This window comes from Rhopalosiphum padi, chromosome 2 (assembly GCF_020882245.1).
Source record: "Rhopalosiphum padi isolate XX-2018 chromosome 2, ASM2088224v1, whole genome shotgun sequence".
Classification (NCBI taxonomy): Eukaryota; Metazoa; Arthropoda; class Insecta; order Hemiptera; family Aphididae; genus Rhopalosiphum; species Rhopalosiphum padi.
Genome location: NC_083598.1, coordinates 56,961,078 through 56,985,344, shown reverse-complemented (window position 1 = coordinate 56,985,344; position 24,267 = coordinate 56,961,078). Strand labels below are relative to the sequence as shown.

The 24,267-nt window shown below is 26.4% G+C and overlaps 1 protein-coding gene and 1 long non-coding RNA gene across 5 annotated transcripts; one reads left to right on the top strand and one right to left on the bottom strand.

The window, feature by feature from the left end:
• The first annotated feature begins 28 nt into the window (after positions 1-28).
• LOC132922387 (uncharacterized) lies at positions 29-24,054 on the top strand. Of its 4 annotated transcripts, none has more exons than XR_009661013.1 (5): positions 29-264; positions 21,492-21,606; positions 22,031-22,809; positions 22,880-23,001; positions 23,076-24,054. It is a non-coding gene; the product is annotated as an uncharacterized LOC132922387 (long non-coding RNA). The 4 variants fall into 4 exon arrangements; XR_009661010.1 differs by having other exon boundaries at positions 33-264; positions 22,031-22,805; XR_009661011.1 differs by having other exon boundaries at positions 33-972; positions 22,031-22,805.
• On the bottom strand, positions 12,940-14,898 carry LOC132922286 (large ribosomal subunit protein mL44). The gene is made up of 6 exons (XM_060985721.1): positions 14,728-14,898; positions 14,230-14,341; positions 13,887-14,144; positions 13,722-13,806; positions 13,333-13,642; positions 12,940-13,248 (listed from the first exon to the last, which is right to left on the bottom strand). Exons 1-6 carry the CDS (start codon positions 14,780-14,782, stop codon positions 13,022-13,024), a joined length of 1,047 nt encoding a protein of 348 aa, XP_060841704.1. The 5' UTR covers positions 14,783-14,898; the 3' UTR covers positions 12,940-13,021.
• Positions 24,055-24,267: the final 213 nt, after the last annotated feature.

Genomic DNA, 24,267 nt, shown 5'->3' with positions numbered 1-24,267 from the left:
CCTCTCATGCATTTGTGTTTAAATGTTTTTACACTGTACCTAATATATACCTATACGATTTTTATTCATTTTCAGTAGTTGCAGTTAACTATATTGAGTGGTAAATATTTTTCAGAATATTTATTAAATAGTTTTATTTTTACTTACTCGTACTCATTTACACATCTTTCTTTTTAAATATTTTATAAACCAAGTTATACAGTGTTATTATAATAATTTGAAATGCCTATACGTTTATAAATGTTTTTTCTTAAAACATTATAGGTAGGTATATCTTATATATTTAATGACCCATGTTGCTTATACTAGTTATACTCACCTATTACAAACACAAAATAGTTTTTTAAGGTCTTATCAATGACTTATTCAGTATTTGTTCATAATAATATTAATATGTTATACATTTATAAATTATAAATCAAGTAATTACATTATATATATAATATATTTTTAAAATGTCAAAATAATTCATATTAATATGAAACTAACTTGGTATAATGTTTATGCCACTGTGTAAAAATATTATTTTTTAATATAAAAATTTAAACTTTTTATAATTATATCGATAAATGTATTAAAGTTGTGTATTTACAGTAGCGTTACGAATATATTTTTTTTATCAATTTTATATGTAATAGTAATTTTGTTAGTGTAAAATATAAAAATATTTTAACTATCATTATTAAATAAGTAATATGTCTATTTAATTCAGTGTAATAAATTAATAAATAATATTACACCAATTTACTCTCAGAGTACATTATATCTACCAAACGCGTTCTACATTGTTTTGTGTAATAGGGCAACTGTAGGGAAGATAATATTATTAATATTATACTGTACGCGTTAAATACTTTTAATTGGAACTATATAGGTTACATACTTACATTAATGTTAATTTATATTAGTATATAATAATATAATATAATATAAACAGGTTTTGATTATGTGTGAAATATGGACTGGTCGCGGGTAAGTAGTTTCAATATTTGCTCTTATCATGGATAAAATGTTCGTTATATCACTGTATCCTATTATATAAGTAAACAAAAACGTAAAAAAATACATTAAAATTAACAAAACTGAAAACAAATATTTTTTGTAACTATTTACGTACTTTCCAAAATACAAATTATTAATAAAGCTAAATTACAAATAACAATAATAACATATTTATATAGTATTGTAGAATATATTAATACTTGATATAATAATATGTATGATTACGATTTAAATGTTTAAATCATCAAAATTGTTTTTTAGTTATAGACTTATAGTCTTTTATACACAATTATATTTATATAATAGTATAGATACACTGTTATTATTTACTAGATTGCTCTATAAATGTGCAGTAGATTTTTGATTACTAAAGTATCTGCCTATTCAATTAAAATATGTATACGACTTTATATAATATGCATAAAAAGTAAAATAAAGATGATACCAAAAATCAACATATATGTACGTATTAAACATTTATATACCTACCGGCTACCAACCTACTATTATTATATTTTTGTATTAAATATATATATCTTAAGCTAAAATATATAGCAACAAGTTTTGTAGTATAAGTATTTAATTATTTTATATTCAAACTGTTTAATATGTTTATTATTAACAATAATATTTATATTTTAATAACTTCTATATTGCAATATAAACTCTTGTCTCTCAAATATTATAATAACGCATTAACGCGTACTGCAGGGACACGGCTTGCGTAAAGCGTAATACTTCTCCTATTTTTATACCAAAACATATCGATTATTATTATTTTTTTTTTTTTGTCAAAATGTTTCTGTTGTTAGAGATAAAATGGCAAATTGTCAAATTCTACATTAATACTGTTATATTACTTACTCAGTTACTTAATAATGTATATGAATTATGAGTTAGGTAGGTACTATAAGGTACATAAGAGAGTTACCAGAATACTTTTAATTAAACGTTACTATTTATTAATGATGCTGCATTGCTGCTAAATTTTAATGTTACAGTTAATCACCAGAGATTAGACAATTTTTAGAGTAGAAATGTTAAATATTTTTAAGCTATTAAAAAAAATATTTATAAATTTTATCGATACCTTCCAGTAGGTAACCTACTCTCTAGTAGATACCTATTTAATAAATATGCTTTACTGTTTATACATTGTAACTTGTAAGTTATTACTATTTACCCGTTTAACTGCATAAATATTATACATTTTATTTAAAATTTATATTTATTATTGTATTGAATTAAATAGACAAATAGTAGTGAGTATAAAAGTAAATTCTATTTAATCGTATTGTTATTTGAATTTTGAATATACCTATTACCTATAGTTATAACCTATTGGTTATTTTTATACTATTTTTATTATACCAAGTATAAATACCCATAAAAAAAATATATTCACGTTATTTAATTATTATTGTATATTATCCTATATTAATTTTAAATATACCATTTATATCTTCAAGAAATATTCTATTTTAAAATTACAAAAATACTAAAAAAACTGGTGTCTGTTGTGGATTATATATATGTGCATGACCACGAAGTTTTTTTTTTATATTTATTTTATGCACCTAATTTTTATTACACTGTTGAAATATCTACGATGGCTTCTACATCGAACAGGCGTACTTATATTATAAACTTAACATATTTCTCTCTATTCTTCCTCTCTCCCTCGATCTTTACATTACATTTTTACTAGCCATACAGGAAATAGGGCCAATGTAAGTTGTCATCACCTCGCCTTCGTGGTGTATATACATACAAGAATTAATAGCTCGAAGTGAATGTATACGCAATAGGCAGACGGAGCTTACTTTTCATTATACGATTCATAATAATGCTTATAATAACAATAACGAATATCATCGTTATTTCTAAGAGCGATATTGAAAGATTCAGCCCAAGTGTAATTAATAATTATGTATACGTAATATATATATATATAATTAATATTATTACTTAGTTTCAAGTATAACTTTTATCAAATTTAATCTTAACATATTTCCATTTTTGTTAAATCATTAATTCTCTCAATAAAATTAAATATTTTGTTTAACATTAAAATAGTAATAAATTAAGAATTATTATTTATTATAACTAATTTAATATATATTTTGCTATAGGTATGATCACGTTTAAGCGATTGACATTTTCATAAATCGTATATTATTATCCGGATAAAATATTATTAAATTAATAAGTGGTTATTAGTATACTGTAAAATATCATTAAATATCAACAAAACTAATTATACTATTAAGTATTAAGTATAGGTTTTTACCAATCTTTTTAAAAATTTTTAATAATTAAACATTAATATAAGCACAATCCATAGGTATATCAATGGAATGTATATAGGAAGTGCTGTAATTAGGTACCTAACTATATTACAGAGTTAATACTGGTTTCTACTTTTTTTTGGTAATAAAAATAAAAAATGTATGTATAATGTATATATGACTCTGATTTTTATAATTATAGTTAAGTGCTTATACTTGTAAACTAGGTTCAATTTTTTTTTGTTTTTAAGAACCATTTACAATTTTTATTCAAAATACGTGGTGTCAAAGGGATCATATAACTTATCTAAAAATCTCAAATTTAAGTCTTTTATTTCATTATTAATTTATGTAAATTCTTAGTTGTATTTCAGGTTAAGGGAATACAAACAAAAAATGTGTATCCTATTTTAACATAATAATTATGTAATTAAAAAAACATTATATAGTACCTATAATCATGTGTGTTTTACACAAATATTCATTCGATAATTAATTTTATTCCATGTTATTTGATTTTTCTGAATTGTTTAAAACTTAATATATTTATATATTCTTGCAATTTTTGCAGTATCATTGAATAAATTGTTTGCAGGTACATATATTTATATCGAGAAAAATGATCTGCAAAACTGAATCGATTTTATTATGGGCTGTTATATTTTTGATCCCTTTTTATAAGAATAACGTACCTTAATATGTGTTAGATATTAAAAAAATATTATAAACTAAACTTAATTTGTTACGCCATTTAATATGTTATTTATTATTAATGCTTGATTATTCAAATGTGTAACAGTTTCATATCATAAATAGATATTCAGTATACTTCACGAGTCACGACTCATAAATCATGATACATACGAAATTTTTATCTAGTATAATCTTTAGAACAAATAAAATGAAGAGTAAAGACTGAATAACTTGCAGTAGATAGACAACGGTTTATAAATTTAAATATTAAAAAAAGTAAAGCAAATTAAATCAAATAATTTTAATACGTAGATATTTTTCATAATATATATATTTTTAAAATTAAGCATAATTTTGTGTTATGTTTAATATTTGATAATTTTTTTAGGATGAAGGTGGGTGATACATCTAGTTTATATATAATTTGAATACTATACAAACCTTGTATTATTACGTTTCCTTCATTCTCATCTCCCAGAAATTCGTCTGGTTTGCCACTAATAAATGGCGAATGTTGCATTTTTACTGATTAAGTTCTTACATCTATATTTCTGTTCGATCCTTTAATTTACATTTGCCATTAATAGGTACATAATAAACAATGACTTTTAAACAAGTACTTAAATTATAATTTTATAATAACTCATGATTAATAGTAGGCCATAGGTTCTTAAATGAATTCAATATGTTCATAACAGTAAGTCAGTAAACACTAATGTTGTCAGATATTTTATAATGTCGATTGTTTGATTATGTCAACATATATTTAAGTTAGTTACTTACAAAAGTTACAACTTTATTTGAAAAAATTGAGTAAATGATAGTTTCTTTTCACAACTGATTTTGTCTCATAATAGACATAATATATTATTGTTTAAAATAAAGTGTAAATATTATTTATATGTATCATTTAATAAATTATCAAAAGAAATTTTTGCAAACTTTCCTATATACTATAATTTCAATATAAATAAAATTAATCAAAAATAGTTCGCAACATATTATTGAGAATGTTTAGTATACATTTATAAAACTATTATGTTTTAAACTAAATATACGATATATTACGATATATCCATTTAAACTTTAAAGAAATTCGTACAACTTGCAAATTACCCAATATTAAGGGGTTTTTTTATGACCCGTTTATTTATTTAAAATTAAAATAAATAAATAATATAAGCAGGCGCGTAGCTAGAAATTTCTAAGGGGGGGGGGGGGGTGTTATTCAAAATTAATTGAAAAAATTACACACACAAAATTGATAACATGATGCATCTTTATCTTGATAAAAAAATATTAAGTATACCACGGCTGAGGGGGGGGGGGTGTTATTACACTTGTAACACCCCCCCTGGCTACGCGCCTGAATATAAGTATAAAGTATACTTATTAACAGCATTGGGGCGTTGCAATCGATTACACTGGTTACAATATTTTACTTAAGTGACTATAGAGTATAGATAATACCGCTGTCGCTGTACGCTGAACGTTGATGATTTATATTGTTATGCACAACAGCCAGTATAGGCGTACTAATACTGTACTATATAGGTACATGCCTATACAAAATATGTACAAATGTACATATGTATAGCCAGTGTCTGTATAAATAAAATTAAGCGTTCTATATTTCTATAATGCAAAATAATTATACATCATATTATATTTATAAACATGTTATAGTTACACACTTGTACGGTTGTACCTGCATGGGGCTATATAATCTAATACACTCAGTAGGTAGAGGTAACTCATATATTTGCACTTAGTAAAAGTAAAAACATCAATATTATTCAATATATTTTTCTTTTTAGCCATAAAACGAGAATGCTATTTATTTGTATAAATAATTTACTACCAGCCACGGCCCATTGGAAAAGTCCCCATTTCTCGTAGGCATAGTCCGGCAACCACGACTATTTATACTGAAAATTAAAATCGTCATGCTCAATAATACGCGACCATATTATCGAGGTTTTAGTCAGATATTACAACTTTTCTGATCTGCTAGGTTTAATACATGATTTAATACAGTAATCCCTCGTTATCCGCGGTTTCGATTATCTGTGGTTGGGTCCACGATAACATATTATTGCGTATAACCTAACCTTGTGATTGCAATAACGTTTTGCCGTTATTACACGAACACTGTAGAAATTTATTTTTGACAATTCTAGATAATTGTTGTTATATTGCTATAGGTATAACACATATGAATTATACATAGTACATACTTACAAGTTACAACTTACTGTCACATAAGGATGGAAAAATTATAACATCGCTGAACGTCTTGTCAACATCAAAGAATCACTTGACAAAATTCTACCCTCCACTATAAATGCTTTAGTTGTATAAATTAAAAAATTATTAATTGATTAATAATTGATTTTTAAAATTAAAAAAAATTAAACCTAACCTCCCTTTTTACATTGATTTATGGTCTCGTTATCCGCGGTTTTGTTATCCGCGCAGGTTTGCTGGAACGTAACCTTCGCGGATAACGAGGGATTACTGTATATTAATAGTACAATGTAAATTGTAAATGACTGGTATATGTTGGTCAAATACTTGTGTAACTGCAACTCATTCATCCATTTTATCCTATCTACTAGGAATTTCTCGCCTATGTATAATTATGATGTTAAAATTAACATTATTTTTTTTACCTTTATATAATTATATGTATGTAAAAATGTCGATTATTATCCCGATTAATGACCTCAATGTTACCTCTCTCTTTATTAAGGTTAGGACTGTGCAATTTTTTTTAATGAATTATACATAATCAGTTAATCAATTATTGAAAAAATGCTACACTGGGCGGGACAGTTATGTAAAGTTGATATGTTAGAAATATCATCTATACCTGAACCAAATCAGAAAACCAAAAATAAATAGTATTTATCCTCATGCTAAATCAGTGTTTCCAAACTTATTGGTCGTGACTCACGGTGTTTGTAAACTAATTGGGTTGGGTAGCTATATTCATAATAATACATAAAAAATATAGAACATTTTTTTTTTTATTATTGGTGGGGGTGGCGTACTCAACAAGCAGAACATTTGTGGGTCACCATTATAAAAAAGTTGGGAAATACTGCGCTAAACCAGGAAGTCAAATTTAACACGAATGTATTTTGTACAGGCAACAAAGTGCACGGAGTTTTGCTAGTATATAATTTATAATATATACATTAATACATTATATATATTATACAATATAGATAAATTATTATCTGAAGTGAAGGCGTCTTACCTGAGCTCAATCTTCCGTCTTTCGCTGTATCGGAATTCGGAGGTCACGACTAGGTACGAAGCCAGGATTATATTTTTTCTGGTGGGAGGGGGATTCTAAATAATTTCTAATAATATAATTATTTTTATATTTATTTTTTTACAATGTGATAATTGATATAAAAAACCTTTTATTTTTAATTTTTAAAAATTTCAGGAAGGGTCCAGGCCCTATAGGTCCCCTGTATATGTAACTGGTCACAAAAAGACTTGTAAAGTTGCAAGTATTTAATAAAATATTAACGTACAAAACTCCTATTATAGTCGTTTCGCAGGAGCCGGAAAGTGGTGATCAATATACTACTTATCACTTTTGTGTAACATACAATATTAAAAAGGCACTCTAATAACACTCGCGACTAAAATTTAATCGAAAACTTTATAGGTTATACACTAATACGTGATCACGCTTCACGCGTGAATGTGAATGAGGATTTCAACTCCCAAGACGACCACGGTTGTTTGCTCATGAGGTACTCGTCACTGGATACATAGCAGAATATGGATGGGGATCGCTTCTGCAAAGCTAGGTATTACCGCGGTTGCCTAACTGCAGCGTTTAGAACTTCACTGGATTTCAATCTTTCCGAGAAATGTCCGCCGAAATGAGATTTAGAAATTAGTTCGCGATTCGACAACAGGCACGGTAATTTTTGTCCGATTAATCGCTATAAAATAATATCAAACAGAGTTTGCTCATCACTCACTACCCTATATAGGTATAATTTAGCTTATAAGTAAGTACCTAACTACGTCAATGCACTATACAGTCTATACCTAGCTACTGCGTGTTAACCCAATGACGTAAAATGTGTTACTATAATTTTACACTGATATTATATAGCAGTATAACATTAAAGTCACACGGATATTTCTGCCGTCGCCATATCGAATAACATTTTATTACTTATATTGCGGAGGTGTTGAGGTACAGTATATAATATATTGTACTATGTTCATATAGATGTTTTTAAACGACTAGGTAGTCAACAACGTGTGCACCCGACTATAGTTTATATACCTATTTCGCCGTTTTTGTTACAGGAAGTGGAATACAGGATATTGTATATTATAAAATTAATGTGCGTGTGGTTTTTTTGAATAATTGCACCCACATAACCGAATGCGCTTATAGAATAGGCTCGTGACGACCGCTGATGACAAACGCAGAGTAAACATTGACTTGATTTGTTGACACAGGCTGTATAGAACGTATAATAATAATACAAATAAATATAATGAAAACCTACAATGCATTATCGCGTGTGAAATGATATTATTGCCGACTGATGACAGACCCAAGATCGCTTACGACACTACCACTTGGCACTTACATAGGCTGTCCATTGGCCATAGAAGAAATATTGGAATAAAATGTGTATAATTTTTTACGATTATATAAATAGATAGGATATAATATTATTGCGCGACGGTTTGTACAGCTATAACTGCTATATTTTATAGGTTATTTTTCTTACACCTCCTAAAAACGGATTTACATAATACCTAAAAGTTATATTAATTGTATGTGATTTAAATTTCTGAAGCGGTGTTGAGGAAAAAATTTAGCTGATTTATAAATAATTTGGATATTTTAAATCAATTTAAAAAAGTTTAAAAACTATATCTATTATATCATTATATATAGTATGTATTCCCCGAGCAGATTCATATTTCTTAATAGACTTCCGGTAATAACTATAGGTACTGAATATTTTATTTTATTTTTGAAATTTTTACTATATTTATACATATCTATATTATATTTGTATGCACTCGGATTTATAATACCATTTTAAAAGTATTTTATTGATTCCTGTAGCAACATGGACTTCCTAATCAAACGATGTTCAACCGTTGTTCTTATTTGGTCTTATTACTCTTATATTTCTCTTATGAACCATTAACATATGGGAGAGGGTAATTGCCTTAAAAATATTTCCCCAGCCATGCAGCATAATAAGAACCACCCTTATTGTTTGTTATATATTAATAATCACATGATTGTATTGAAAATATTGAAAATGTTAATACATCTAAAGTTTAGACTAATAGTGTGTGTTATTATTACTAGAGATAAAATGTTATTGATAACTTTTGCATTTTTTTCCTTTGATCCTATAAAATACTATAATAATATTAGCTAATTACAAGTTTCATACTTCCTTGATTCAGAATATAATAATTTTATTTTGCATTTTTTTTTATTTTTTACGTACATTTTTCATTTTTGGTCATTTTAAGTAATTTTTGTACAATTTGGGGCATTTTTCTCGAATCTTAAATTTTAAAGGAAATATATAGAACATTTATTTTTATTCAGAAATTATTTAAATTATTGTTTCATTCATGTTCAGTGATTTCCATTCAGACCAATTTTTATTATTTTTATTTTACTTTTAAATAATTTTACATATATTTTTTAAACTTATAATTAAATGTTTACTAGATTTTGTTTACGAACATTTTTAGGCCATTTTCTATGTTTTTTAAGGCATAAAGCAATTTTGATACTTTTTTAACTTTAAGGTTATTAACATCCTATCTCTAGTTATTACCTACCTACATTTTATGTAACATGTAGTATGTACCTACTAAGGATAACATTTTTCCTTGATGGTTTTACTTAAAATATAAAACATATGTTATTTAAATACTATTTTCAGACAATTTTGAAAAATTTAAATTTAATTATTAGGTTTACTTTTCAAATCATCATAGCAACAATACACTTAAATCAATTATCATGGACTTTTATTCTTAACAAGTAATTTAAAAACTACCTGATAAAATTTCGATGTACATAAAATATAAAAATTAAATAATAATAATAATCTGCTTAAGAAGATACCACTCGCATGTGATGTTTTCATTTTAGAAACGAACGATTTGTAACAATTTGAGTTTAGCAGAACTTTTTGGGTTGCTAGCTAAGTAAATCCTACTGTTTAACTTTAAAGTTATAATAATCACTATGTTTACTAATCGCAAGTTTTTTTATGATAATTAAATTTTTAAGTTAATGTTAAATCCTTAAAAATTAAAATATCGAAAAAACTGATGTTCATACTCAGATAGTGTGTTAACTTTAATTTTGATAATATTCAATAGGTTAATTAGTTCGCTCTGATATTAAACTGAAGACACTACATTTATTATACTGGATGCAAATTTGCTGTAGCATATCATTACTTACATGAGTTAGGTATAAAAATATTTTGTATTAATAATGTATAATCTCCTTATAAAAAACCCAATGTATTTGGAAATATGGTGTTATTTTACTTATGAGTTCTAAGTATCAGAATTCGGGTAAATTAATAATTTAAAGAAAAATAAGGTATATGGTTGATGAATCAATCTATGGGATGCAACACAATTTTGTGTTGTACTTTTAATTATTTAAAAAAAAAATCATAGTCTAAATGTATTTTAATCCATTGCATAATATGCAACAAATAAAATTAATAAAAATAAACAAAAAAAGTGGGCAAGTGAATATCGCTCTGCTGTATAGTAGAGATGGAGAGTATGTCACTATAGTGGATGTGTTAAATTTGAATGCAATGACAGATTATAATTGTATACGAAAAACGATTCTGAACGGAGATAATTTGTCAGTCAAGGATAATTATTGGGATATATTATATTATTACCTATTTTTAAATTGTAATAATATTATATCGTTATTTTACTCGATTTCGTAAAAAAAAAATATCATACGCTCATAAAATTTTTTCTATATTGACGTTGGAATTTTTTTTTACAGTCATTTGAAGAAAAAATTATGGAGAACCTTGAAGTGTTGGGTTTTTTACCCTTAGATATAAATTGTTTTCTTATTCCTTGCAAATTTTCGTGATTTTGTAAATTGTTGAACTTTTAATGCTTATAAACAAAAATTGTGACTAACGATTTTTGATTTTTTTTTTTACTAAAACAAGAACAACTTATAATAAATCTTGTATTAAATTTTAAAGATTTTTTGGAAAGCCAAATTTTATTTATCGTCATTTCAAGAAAAATCGAAAAATTCAATAGTCTATAAATAGCTTAAAAAAATTCTAAATATTTTGAAAATTTAATCGTAAATAGATAACGTTAATATAAATATTTGGTGAAAATTTCAAGTATTTACAATGATTCGTTTTTGAGTTACAGCAAAATCAAAAAATCAATTTTGTCGAAAAGTGGTTATGCGTAAAAATTCCCGTTTTTCCGTTATTTTTTCAGGGTTTTTCCTGACGCTTTTGAAAACTACTGGAATTTTTTACTTTTGACCCACCAAAGTACGAACTAGATTCATTTTTCATTTTCAAAGAGAGACTGAAGTCAAAAATCAAAGCATTATTACTCAGTGCCGGCGCAAGCTTTTGCGGGGCACGAGACAAATAAAAAATGTGGGGCTCTCATTCCCATCTTATAAATTACATACCCATTCTCAATCAATAGGTAATTTTGTTCATCGATTTTAAAACAAACAATTATTGTACATTAGGTATGTAAATAAAATCAAAACAATCAATGATAAATGTATTATCATATTATTTAATTTTAATATTTGCATAGAAAATAAACTTATCATATTAATCATTATTATAAAATATCAAAATACATATTATATTATTAATAGGTAGTTACTTTTACTTATTAAATGTATATTAACTAATATAGGTAAATAATAACTTTAATTTATAAATCAAGTTTAAAAAAATTGAGTGTGCTGAACAGGCAAACAATTTATAATATTTTAAATACATAATACATTGTTAAAGTAAATTATGTCAGTTATAATTCTTTAATTTTTCTAGCTTTTTTAGATGCAAAATTATTTATTATATCTTCATAACTTAGTTATTCTTTTTCTATACAAATTGTAGCAAGTCCAGTAAGTCTTTGTTGTGACATAGTATCTACATGGTAAATATATTTTAATAAGTTTTAATTTTGAGAATGTTCTCACTGCTCCAGCTGACCATAAGCGGAATTGTCAACATAATTCGTTAAGCAATATTCAAGTTGTGAAATGCGTTCGTTTTTATTTTATTTTAGATAGTGCTTGAAGTGGTGTAGTATTTTTATCAATTTAATGGCGGAAAATTAATATTTCCTCATATAAATCATAACCATTTAAATATTTTTTGTCATTTTCTGACAAACATATTTCCAAATCTGTACATTAATTTATATCTTTTGTAGAAAGTAGGTGTTTATTAGTATTACTATATACATATACATATTAATGGTTACATCAAATGCGATAAGCCGATAATGACGATAAAAACGTTTTAGTTAGTATCTTAGTTTTAACAAACGTTATATTTTCAACGTACCTAATAAAAATAATCTGGTATAGAAATCAACTTAAATTTACTGTGATACTTGGATATTTTGGGTATTATGTTGTTGGTATATGTAGGGTAATACTAAGACTCAAGATCATGATTTTTACACAAACAGAAATATTTTATTCATTTTTTTTAAAACTAAGTATTTAATTAAAATTTTAATCAACGAACAGTGAATGTTATAGTAGGAAATATAAAATAAAAACTCTATGACAATGAGCAATATGTATTGGCAATAACCCATGTCACATATTACATTTTATGCAATATTTGTTACTATATTTTTTGTAATAATAAAAATTTAACTATTTAATTTTTGAAATTTTATATATTTTTATTATGAAACTTAAATTACAAATTTAATTATAAACTAACTTGATGTTAAAACATTTAATTACTACTTATTTCTTTGGCTTTACGAAGTTCATAATGTATTGGATGAGTTGGTAAATTTTTTTGTGACCATTCATTCACAAATAAATTCTTAACAGTACTTGCACACAACTGATTTAATTCAAGATTAAATGGAAGTAAAATATTATCTGGAGTGCCAAATAATTGTCGCAAACTATCTCTTGCTGCCATTTCATGTGCAATATCTACCGTTTCTCCAAAACCTATTTCCAAGAATACATTTAAGATTAAAAAACAATTTTTGAGTAACTTAATATAATAATGTTCAATGAAAAGTGAAAATTTACCTAGTCCAATCATTTGTTTATTGTGTGGAGTATATAGTCCCACTCTAAAGCAAGCCAATATAGTATTTTTTCCAGAGCATCCAATAAGTCTAGGTTCAGGAGACTGAATATCATCTCTTGCTAAGATTTCTGATAATAATTTGATAGGTTCTTCAGGTTCCCAAAACTGATGCATGTCTTTATCAGCTATCTGTGTTATAATAAAATCACGCACAAATAATGCAGCTCTACTATCACCAGAGCTTTCAACCAATGCAGCTGTTATTGATTTTAATACATTAGATAAAGTAAGTTTTTCCACAGGAAATTCCTGTATATAAAATAATAATCAATTATATATTTAAAATATTGTGGTTCACAAATTGATATTCATAATATATTATACTAACAGCACAAAGAATCAATTCAGATGTACCAATATGGAATGAAACATGAGACAGTGTTTCAATACTTGTTAAGTACTTGTGAATTCCTCTGAAATAGCAAAGAAACAATATCGATAAGGCAGTTTAATATCAACAGAATGACAATAATACTTTTTGAAATATACATACATGATTCCTTCTTCTGGTAATCTAGGTAAAACTGTGCGTAAATAACGTTTTACCACATCATCGATAAAATCTGAACCTTTGGAAACTAATTCTTTATTATCAAATAAATTTAAAGTGGGCTGCTCTATACCGACATTTTTTTGTCTTTCTTCTTCACGAATAATATATGAACGTTCAGTTAATGCCTGTTGTAGCAAATCATTATTAAACTCTTCACCTAAACGCTTACTGAATGCATATATCTCAGTATCATAATTCCTTGGTAAAAAAAAAAAATACAAACAACAAATTATTGGAAATACTTATCATTATTAATGTTAATAACTAAAATATTTATTCTTACCACTCAAGGAATGTTTTACGGTGAACTGGTTTTTCAGGATCTAGACTATCTTTTCTGCGTTTCAATTCTCTCAATGTTGGAGCTAACCACCTATGAAATGGTTGTTCGCATACTAGAAAAAAAAATTAACAAATATATATTAATTTTATTGTAAAACAAATTATTAAGTATAGTTAAACCATATAATATAATTGATTAATTGTAATTTTTAAAAATATTCATTTTTATAAAATAGAATAAAGACATGTTAAAGATAGAAGATAGAACATGAATAAAGAAAACGTTAAAGAAAAATATACTGATACATAATATGTGGAATGCTAGGGTTCAAATATAAATCCTGATAGTTGATAATTGGGTAAAATACATAACATATAACAACAAATTCTCATTTAAAATGATTGAAATATAAATAAAATTACTGAATAATTTGATGATACTCCAAGATTTAAATATACTCAAAGGTGCAATTTATTTGTTAATATTAAATTAACTTACTTTGGGTGGTTTTCAAAACTTTTAGAACACGGCTAGCTGTACGTAAAGTTAGCATGTTTATAATTTACTACTATATCGGAAATATTTGTTTTAAAAAAAAACACTCATTGTAAAAAGTTAATAAGATTGCACATTGTCTCTAAAAATTGTATTTAGTTTTAAAAAACTGATAAGACAGCACTATGCTTTCGCTTATCAGATATTATCTAATAATCATGGTTTAAGGTATATGTCTTAAACAGTGCTAATAATGATATAATATTTAATAATCTCTTTGAATTTATTTTTATATATAACGGTTACGTACCACCTAGATCCCGCGACAAGTAGATCCACATACGTCAACTGGATCCCTTTGGACATTTAGAACCTCAAAGATATATTAGATTCCATATTAACTATAATCTCCCACGTCATTTAGATACTCAAATATCGGCGGTAATTTTAAAAACTTGTTTAAAAAAATACCTAAATAACAACTTAAATTTTAAAAATATTATGAAGTATAAGTAAGTTACATGGCGTTAGTAAAATCTCTAATTCTATTAATTATGATATTAGATTCGATGTTTTAAATAAGTAGTAACGTTTCATTATAATATTATATTCTAATATACACGATATATGAATTATCGATTATGTTAATGTAAAATTTATATATAATTTTTAAAAGAACTTACTCAAATACCTATTTATTATAATAGGTAAGTACATTAAAACCTGGTGAACGGTCACATAGATCCCTCGACAGCTAGATCCCGGTGACTAACTGACGCAAGAGGATCCAATTGACGCGAGATTAAAATGACGCATTAGGATCTAATTGACGGGGGATTAAAATAATCATAAGGATTTTACAAATTAATTAATTTTGTAATTAGTATTATTAATTTTTAATTATCAATGTATTTAAATGATTTACGTTATTACATCGTAGTAACACTAGTATAACAGTTATTAACTAGCGTAATCCATATAATTTTTTTTTAATAGACAATTAAAAAATAATTTCTATTATAACCTAATGTTTTAATAATACACGCATAAATTATTTCATAAATAAAGCTTTCATAATGTTAGGTTTCGTTTATACATCTAATAAAAAATTAAAATGTAGTAACTGAAGTTACTGAAAATGTTACTTCTCAGTTAAAATAGCCATAACTCATGTCTGGTCACCATCTTATGTTTTTTTTATATTAATCAGAATAGTACCTATATAACTATTAGAACAACTATATAACTATAGGTACTATTATATAATTATTATTGCTTAAAAGTTTTAACTTAATTTATATTCTCACTCCCAGTCTCAGAGGTTAGTCGTAAGTCCAGTGGCGCCGATCTATATTTCATGTTAGCGGAAAAAAATGCTGGTGTTAGACCCACCTACTAAAAAAATGTTTAGTTAGTTACGTTCGAATGGTACTATATTTATTTCTAACTATATACATACAAGATACTGAATAACAAACTATTTTTGATTATCACCCACCCACCCATAAATATTTCTGGGGAATTTTCCCCAGTCCATACCCGTGTTCGGCGCTACTGTTAGTACATATACCAAATTTGAATATTGACAAAACTGTATATTTTAACGAAAAATAACAATTATATAGGTATAATTATCTATTTTGTTTTAAGTTATAACAAAAATATTATTTAAAGACACATTGTATGTATTACATCTTGTATTATTATTACCACTAACAGAGAAGTATTCAAAATATTATGTAGATTAGTTTTAAGCTGTTTATGCCATAAATGTATTAACACCTGCAGTGGCGGCTCGTCAGGGGTCTTTGAGATGGTGAACTCACCATAAAAAAAGGTAGTAAAGCAATAAAAAAGTTTGAAGAAAATTGTAGTACCTATAATTTAATATTTTTGTCTATTTGGAAAATAATTATGATGGTTTTCGATATTAATATTGATTATTGATAATATTATAATATTTTTACATTAATAATGAGAAGACGGGTGTCATTCAATAATAATACGGGCGAAAAATGTCTAACTAGTTTACTAGTACCTAATTACTAATTTATGCGATGCCAATGGCAGAAATTTTGAAAGAGTCTAGTCTCAATGTCCTGAACAACATCTATACAATCTACCCCGCCATCTGCCTTGCATATAAAATTTGTATAAGTACACAATTGAGTCTCTCGAACGGCAGACTCCCGAATAAATTTAAATGTCTGGCTAATAATAATATTACAACATAATAATACAGTATATAATCTATGGATATCTATGGATCTATCATATTAATCTATCATCTATGGTAATCATCAATCTTCGCTATTCGTCAGAGACGATTGACGGTTGTAATAATTTTAACGGAGAAAAAAATTGACGTACAAATCGTTAAACCGTACTTTAATATATATAATATTTTACACGCATATGCCGTTCTGTTCAGCTTATTTTTATGAAATATCTCAATATCTTCAATTCGAAACGTGGTAAAGACGGACGAGGAAAGGTGTTCCTGGGTCGGCGATGTGGTTACTGAACGTATGGACATTAAATATGACACAACTAAGTTTCACAAAAAAAAAATCGATGTTTATGTGAGTTTGATTTTCTATAATTTTGGAGTTTTAATTTACTTTTTTAGACCTAAAATAAATACATACTTATTGCACCGGACAATCTGCTACACGCCGGGTGACGTATACGTATGCATATTTTATTCCCGAACGCGCGATGCATAAAATACGTGATACCAAAAATACATAATCGTCATATTAGTATATTACCAGACCCATTTTATATAATAATTTATATTTATATTAATTGTATAAATAGCATTTTTCATTTTTAACTGACCGAGTACTTGACTAATATAAGTTTTTTTATCCCTAACAAAAATAAAAAGTTTTCTGAAAAGACACATTAATATTTTTTTATAATTGTCTGAATTTTGAATTTTGATGACATTATTAGATATTCATTTCTGTGAAAACTATTTCTGCACAGCCGATTTTTGTTTTTTTTTTAGTAATTTAAAAACGAATAACTGTAGTTATTTGAAAATTTCAACAAATGTTAATGTTTGCATTTCTTATACATATAATAATTTTCAAAATATTTTGACTATACACTTATAGGTTAAAATAACAATAACATAATACCATAAATAGATGCATTTATTATATATATATTAATATCGCAAATTATCTGAACATATTAACATTATAGAACCTATATAAATAGTATGAGTAGGTATGTATTATTCCTAAACAAGACGGTACCGAAACGGGAATGATATAGTCACATGTGTATATAACGAGTCGAATGTGAATAACTACTTGTATTTAGAAATTAATTTTATTGATTTTGTAAATCCTTCTTTATTATACGTAGATCATAATCTATTAATTATTTAGTATGTTATATTTATTGAATGAGCCAACCCGTAAACTGCTGTATAGCTACTATAGACTAGGTTAAGTATGTCACTATAACGAATTTGTACAATTTGAATTCAATTTTCAATGTATAATGCATTAATACATTGTGTACAATGTAAAATTATGCTGGTCGAAGATGGTCTTATTTGTTGGTGAGAAATTTTACCAAACAACTATTGAAATAATAAAATTATAATTTAAAAAAAAATTCAGGATGTACAATTATTATGGTTTTACGTATGGAATTAATTAGATATCAAAAGTTTCGTATGCAAGACAGCTGAAATATAAAAATGAATCCTATAATATCACAAAGAGTTCTATAAAAAAAACATATGATCTATCATAATTCATATTATTATAATATTTGTCATCCATGGCAAACATCAATCGTCGTCATTTGTAGGAGACGATTAACCATTTTAATATTTTATTGAACAGTCGTCAAACAACAGCCTTCAGTACATGACAAGTGCTCTCATTTTCATAAAAAATTTCAATAATTTCATTCTGAAGCGCAAAGAAGACGAATGAAGAAATAAACTAGATATTTCTTAGGTGGCTGTGCACATTGAACTTTAATATGACACAGCTTGATTTCGCCGAAAAGCGTCGAAGGATATTTACGTAGGTTAATTTTCCTATAATTTTAGGGTAGTAATAAATTTAATTTTTATACTTTAAATAAATATTTATTGACTTGTACAAGCTGCCACCCCGATTACTTAGAACTATATTTTATTTCCGATAGCCGGCAACCGGCGGGTTATTTTATACGACCCGTTTTAAATTCTTAAACGATGAAAATTTTTTTTGAATATTTTATTATTTTAAAGTTTTAGATAATATTTTTTTTCATAGTAAATAATTTAAGAATATAAAATCTTGGAATAAGTCTAGTATAGCGGCCACTCGAATTTTTCGATTTTTTTTTTTCGGAAACCTATGTATTTTAATGAGTTTTAAATGATGGTATAAAAATAAATTTGCGGAAACCATTAGTTTTGATGTTATTGACTTACGAAGTTCACGATTTTCGGTTTTTTACCCATACGCGTGACACAATTTTTTTACATTTTTACCGCTTTTATATAATGAATTTTTTGGGGAAACCTTTGTATTTCAACGAGTTTAAAACGATAGTGTAAAAATAAATTTGCGGAAATTATTAATTTTGAAATTATATACTAGTTTAATCTAGTTTAGTGGCCAAACGAAATTTTTACTGGCGTCATGCTAAAGCATCCATGAGCCAATACTGCCGTAAAGAATATTTCTATACAGGGTACTTGGCAAAGTACATGTTTTTAAAATCGAGTCGGTTAAAAAATGTTGACCTCTAGCAGAGTTTTTCGGGTTATGTTCCGTAGTATACGACCCTGTCGATGGAGTTAGAGACGACACTTCTGTTGAGTCTGCAGAGCCGGAATATGGAACCGGCTCTGAGGTTTCCGCAAATTTATTTTTACACCATCGTTTAAGACTCGTTAAAATACATAGGTTTCCGAAAAAAAAATCAAAATATTCGAGTGGCCGCTAAACTAGATTTATGCCAAAATCTTTATTTTTGTCTGGTCCACAAACTGTTTTTAATTTGTGAATATGGCATGAGAGTTCTAGAAGGTTAAAGTTAAAAAATATTCAAGAATAAAATAAATTCGTCAATTATACCTTGGATCCTGGACGTAGCAATAAAACTATATTGATTTTAAATTTATTTTTTTTTTAAGCCGATAAAAATTTTTGATAACAAATTTAAATTAAAATTTAATACAGTGTTCCTCATCAGTTACTAAATTACTGCAATAAAAAATGTATAGTCACGATATTATATTTTTATAAACGTTTAAAATCAAAATTTTGTCTAAATCTGTACAATTTTCAAATTATTTTTTCATCAGATATTTATATAATATTGTCTTTTTATATACAAATTAAATGTACTAATTCTCATTAGTTTTTTTTTACCTAAAACAAAAATAATATGTTTTATTGGAAAGTCACATTATTTTTTATGACTATTTGAAGTTCAGTATTATACCTATAACTTATTAAATGTTTATTATACACCCACCCTAAAAATAAATATTTTTTCTCAAATAATTTTTATATTTTGTTATAGTTCAAAAACGAATAATCTTAGATACTTAAAACTTTAATTAAATTCTTGTAGAGTATTTCTTACAAATAGTAATTTTTCAAAATATTTTCAAAATATTTTGAAATTATGTATATTTACGATATTTTGTTATTATTTAAAACATGATTTGTAGTGACATAAAAGTTTTTTGTACATAATGACATTTTTGACATACGTAGATTAATCTTAAGATATTATTTATTCAAATTATTTTACGAAAGGGTTGTACCTATTAACTCAAAAGTATATAACAAGAACACAATACGGTATAAATTATATTATAATAATAATTATGATAAATGCATTGTATTCGGAAAAAATCTAGCTTGTCAAACTTTACACAAAAAAAAAAAATAAAATACTTAGCAATATCAATCAAAATTATACTTATTAATGAAGGTTAGTCAACCTGACTGTCTCTTTCAAATTCAAATTTCACACACTAATTACAGTAATAAACTTAATCACTAATGTATAAAGCAACACTGTAATAATTACTTCTTTATCTTTAATTTAATGTAATTTTTGATTATTTTGTAAAATGGTACTGAAAATTGAATTTCTCAAAGCATTGACTAGGTACTATTTGTTACATGAAACCATAATAAAGGAAATTTATGAATTACATATATATAATATATCAGATATATCAGATATATCAGATATATATATGTATGTTTACATGTAAAAATATGTAAGATTAAGTTAAAGCACTGCGCGATTAAAACCAAAAGTATGCAGAAATAATAACTCAGAAACATAACGATATTAATCATAAATCATAATTCTTTTTTTTTTAATATATACAATAATATAATTATTTTTGTTTAGTTCACTATTTTTATAGATTAAATTAAATAATTTGTAATCATTTTCATTAGAATAAAATATTAATACTTTGCAATATCTATAAAGATTTGGTCTATAGTTTAAATGTTTCAATTTTACGTTCATATGTCAAACAGCTAAAATATAAAATAGATCGTATAATATCACAAAGAGTTCTATAAAAAAAAAAAACCATAAATTTATCATATTATAATATTTGTCATCTGTAGTATACGACAATCGACGACATTCGTCGAAGACGATTAACAATTCTATAATAGTCTTAATGAACAGTACTGAAGTACATGACAAGTATTCTCATTTTCATTTCGTGCTGTTTATTTTCATAAAAATGAATTTTTATTCTCATTTAGAATCACGATGAAGATCGATATGAAGAAAATTTGCAGTTTCTTCGGCGGCGGTGCACTACTACGTATAGTCTGAAGATTGACACAACTCGGTTTCACTGGAACAGTCGACGCTTAAGTAAGTTTTTTTTTTATTATTCTTTTTTGGGATTAAAATTATTTTTTAAACTTAAAATAAAATATATAAATTTATATGAACAATCCACGCTAGTCGGACGATGTAGTTGATGTAGACGCATATTTTATTCTCCAGGGTCCAATGAAAAAATAGTACACAATGCCTACTTATTTTACTCATTAGTTATAGTAGACAAAAATTGTGAGAAATAACAACCATGTATTATTTGTATTATTCGCGATTATATTATATTAGAATAGTAGTAAAATAGTACACCTTAGATCCTGGACGTGGACGTAGCGAAAAATGTATAATGATCTTACAATTATGTAGTTTATTTTTTGTTTGTCATGAATTCTTGTAGCAAATATGGATCAATTTGGTACTTTTGGTGTAAATAGTAAAATAAAACAAAAAATTTCAGATCTTGCCATAATATCGGAAAAACAAAAATACTGAAATAATTACGCTATATCCTTATATAATGTCAACCCGGAGGACGATTGGCAGTATCATTAGGAAGCTGATGAATAACGAAAAAAAGTGTCGCAGGGCTGTGTTTGTTTAATACTATAATTTTTTGAACAGTAGTACAGTATATTATGAATATTTACTTAAATTATATTTTATTTTTATGGTTTTTTTTTCAGATAATATACTGTACTACGGTTTTAGGTGTTCTTTTTATTTTAATAATACGTTGATAAATTATCAATTTTTTCAATTTTTTTTCTTATCACAAAGCTAGTTCGTCTTTGTGTATGTTTAAATTTATATTTTTTATAGTTATTGTGCTGTTTAACTTTCTTATAAAAGAGAGAGAGGAATTAAAAAGGTGGCCACCGAACAGAAAGTTAAACTACAATATACTATAATCTTTTTAGTTCTTGTTTACATTTTTAACTGATAAATTATGAATATAAAATTTCAAATTAATTTAAATTCAAAAATAAAAGAACACCAACATAGATTTCTTAAACATTAAAATTTTACTATAAATTTAAATTACATTTTAATCAGCACATTAGTTGAAGTTTTATAGGAACCGAACATTTGGCTGGATCATGGACTACCCACCGACGGAGAATTTGTCATTGAGCTGAAGGAAAATGTGTCAGCACTCGGCTTCGTTTCAACTCGGAGGAAGATTGGCAGCATCAATAAGAAGCTCATCTTAATGTCAACTGTCCAAAGGATTTGTCTGTATTATATTATAATTTTTAGAATCGTAAAAGGTACAGTATACTATATGTAATTATATAATATTTATTAGTGAAGAAGAATTCGTCACAAAGCTGATGGAAAATGTGTCAGCACTCGGCTGTATTTCAACACGGAGGACGTCTAGCAGCAGCAAAAAGAAATTCAACTGATAATCAACTGTCCAAAGGATTTGTTTGTATTATATTATAACTTTTAGAATCGTAGTAGGTACAGTATACTATATATAATTATATAATATTTATTAGTGAAGAAGAATTTGTCACAAAGCTGATGGGAAATGTGTCGGCACTCGGCTTCGTTTCAACCCGGAGGAAGATTGACAGCATCAATAAGAAGCTCATCTTAATTTAGTTGTCCCCCCTTTACGCATAAGCGCTCATCTCTCATCCACTCATCCAACACATTGACTATCGCCGGCCGGCAACACACATATATTATACACATTACCCGTTTTATATTATATAGTATTATTAATATCCACATAATTTAAGTTATTGTATATTTTTTTTTTATTATTTGAATGCATTCATATGATCAGTAGCGTATTTAGGAATTTTAGGATAAGGGCAACACATATTTTTCCGCCTCCCCCCCCCCCATTAAAAAAAATTAAAAAACTTCTACGCCGCGCAATAGTGGCCAAACTGTTAATACCATAGAATACCATGTTATATAAATATTATAGTATTTTATACCTCTATGGCACACATTTGTTGTGAAAATTATTAATGATTGACGTCACTGCGCCAGTACTCATAAAGTACGAAATAAAAATTTTCCGTCCCTCTAAATCTTTAAAAAATTGCCGTTCTGGACAACTGGACCCAAATCCCCTACCTAAATACGCCCCTGCATATAATGCGTTCTCGCTTACGATGTGGATTAGGCCTACTGGGGACACCACAATAAAAAAACGCGCCTCGTGTAATACCTCATAAATTTATTAAATAATACGGACAATGTCATTGTACGTCGTTTAATAATAAAGGTGGTGTGGAAAATTACCTAACACTGTTATTCTGCGAGTGAATCTGCCCCCTAAAACATCATAAGACATCAGTACATCATTATTAAAAGATCTTTTTTATTGACCAAATTGTTGTGGGATTTATTTAGGTACTTAACATTTAATTCGTAAAAACCAAATTGTAAAATAAAATTACCTGTAAATTAAATATTGACAAGCCGATAGCTTATGATGTTGTTAAGGTCTCGTTTCCAAAATCCAAATGCGTTATAATTATAAATAGGTAAAATACTATAATATCGCAAACCCATATACCCAATATTGTACCTACATATTATATAATATGTAAATTATATATAAATAAAGTATGTCTATCGTCTGGTATTTGTGCATCACCAATACAATAATACAAACTTATTAAACTTATTTTTATAAACGTAAAATTATACTTTTAACAATATTTTTAGCTC

Excerpts from the sequence above, each read along its gene's own strand:
- LOC132922286 (XM_060985721.1), bottom strand. The coding sequence starts at position 14,782 with ATGCTAACTTTACGTACAGCTAGCCGTGTTCTAAAAGTTTTGAAAACC. Across the intron at positions 14,342-14,727 it reads AGTTTTGAAAACCACCCAAA|TATGCGAACAACCATTTCAT; the intron begins GTAAGTTAATTT and ends TTTTTTTTCTAG. Across the intron at positions 14,145-14,229 it reads CGTAAAACATTCCTTGAGTG|GAATTATGATACTGAGATAT; the intron begins GTAAGAATAAAT and ends TTTTTTACCAAG.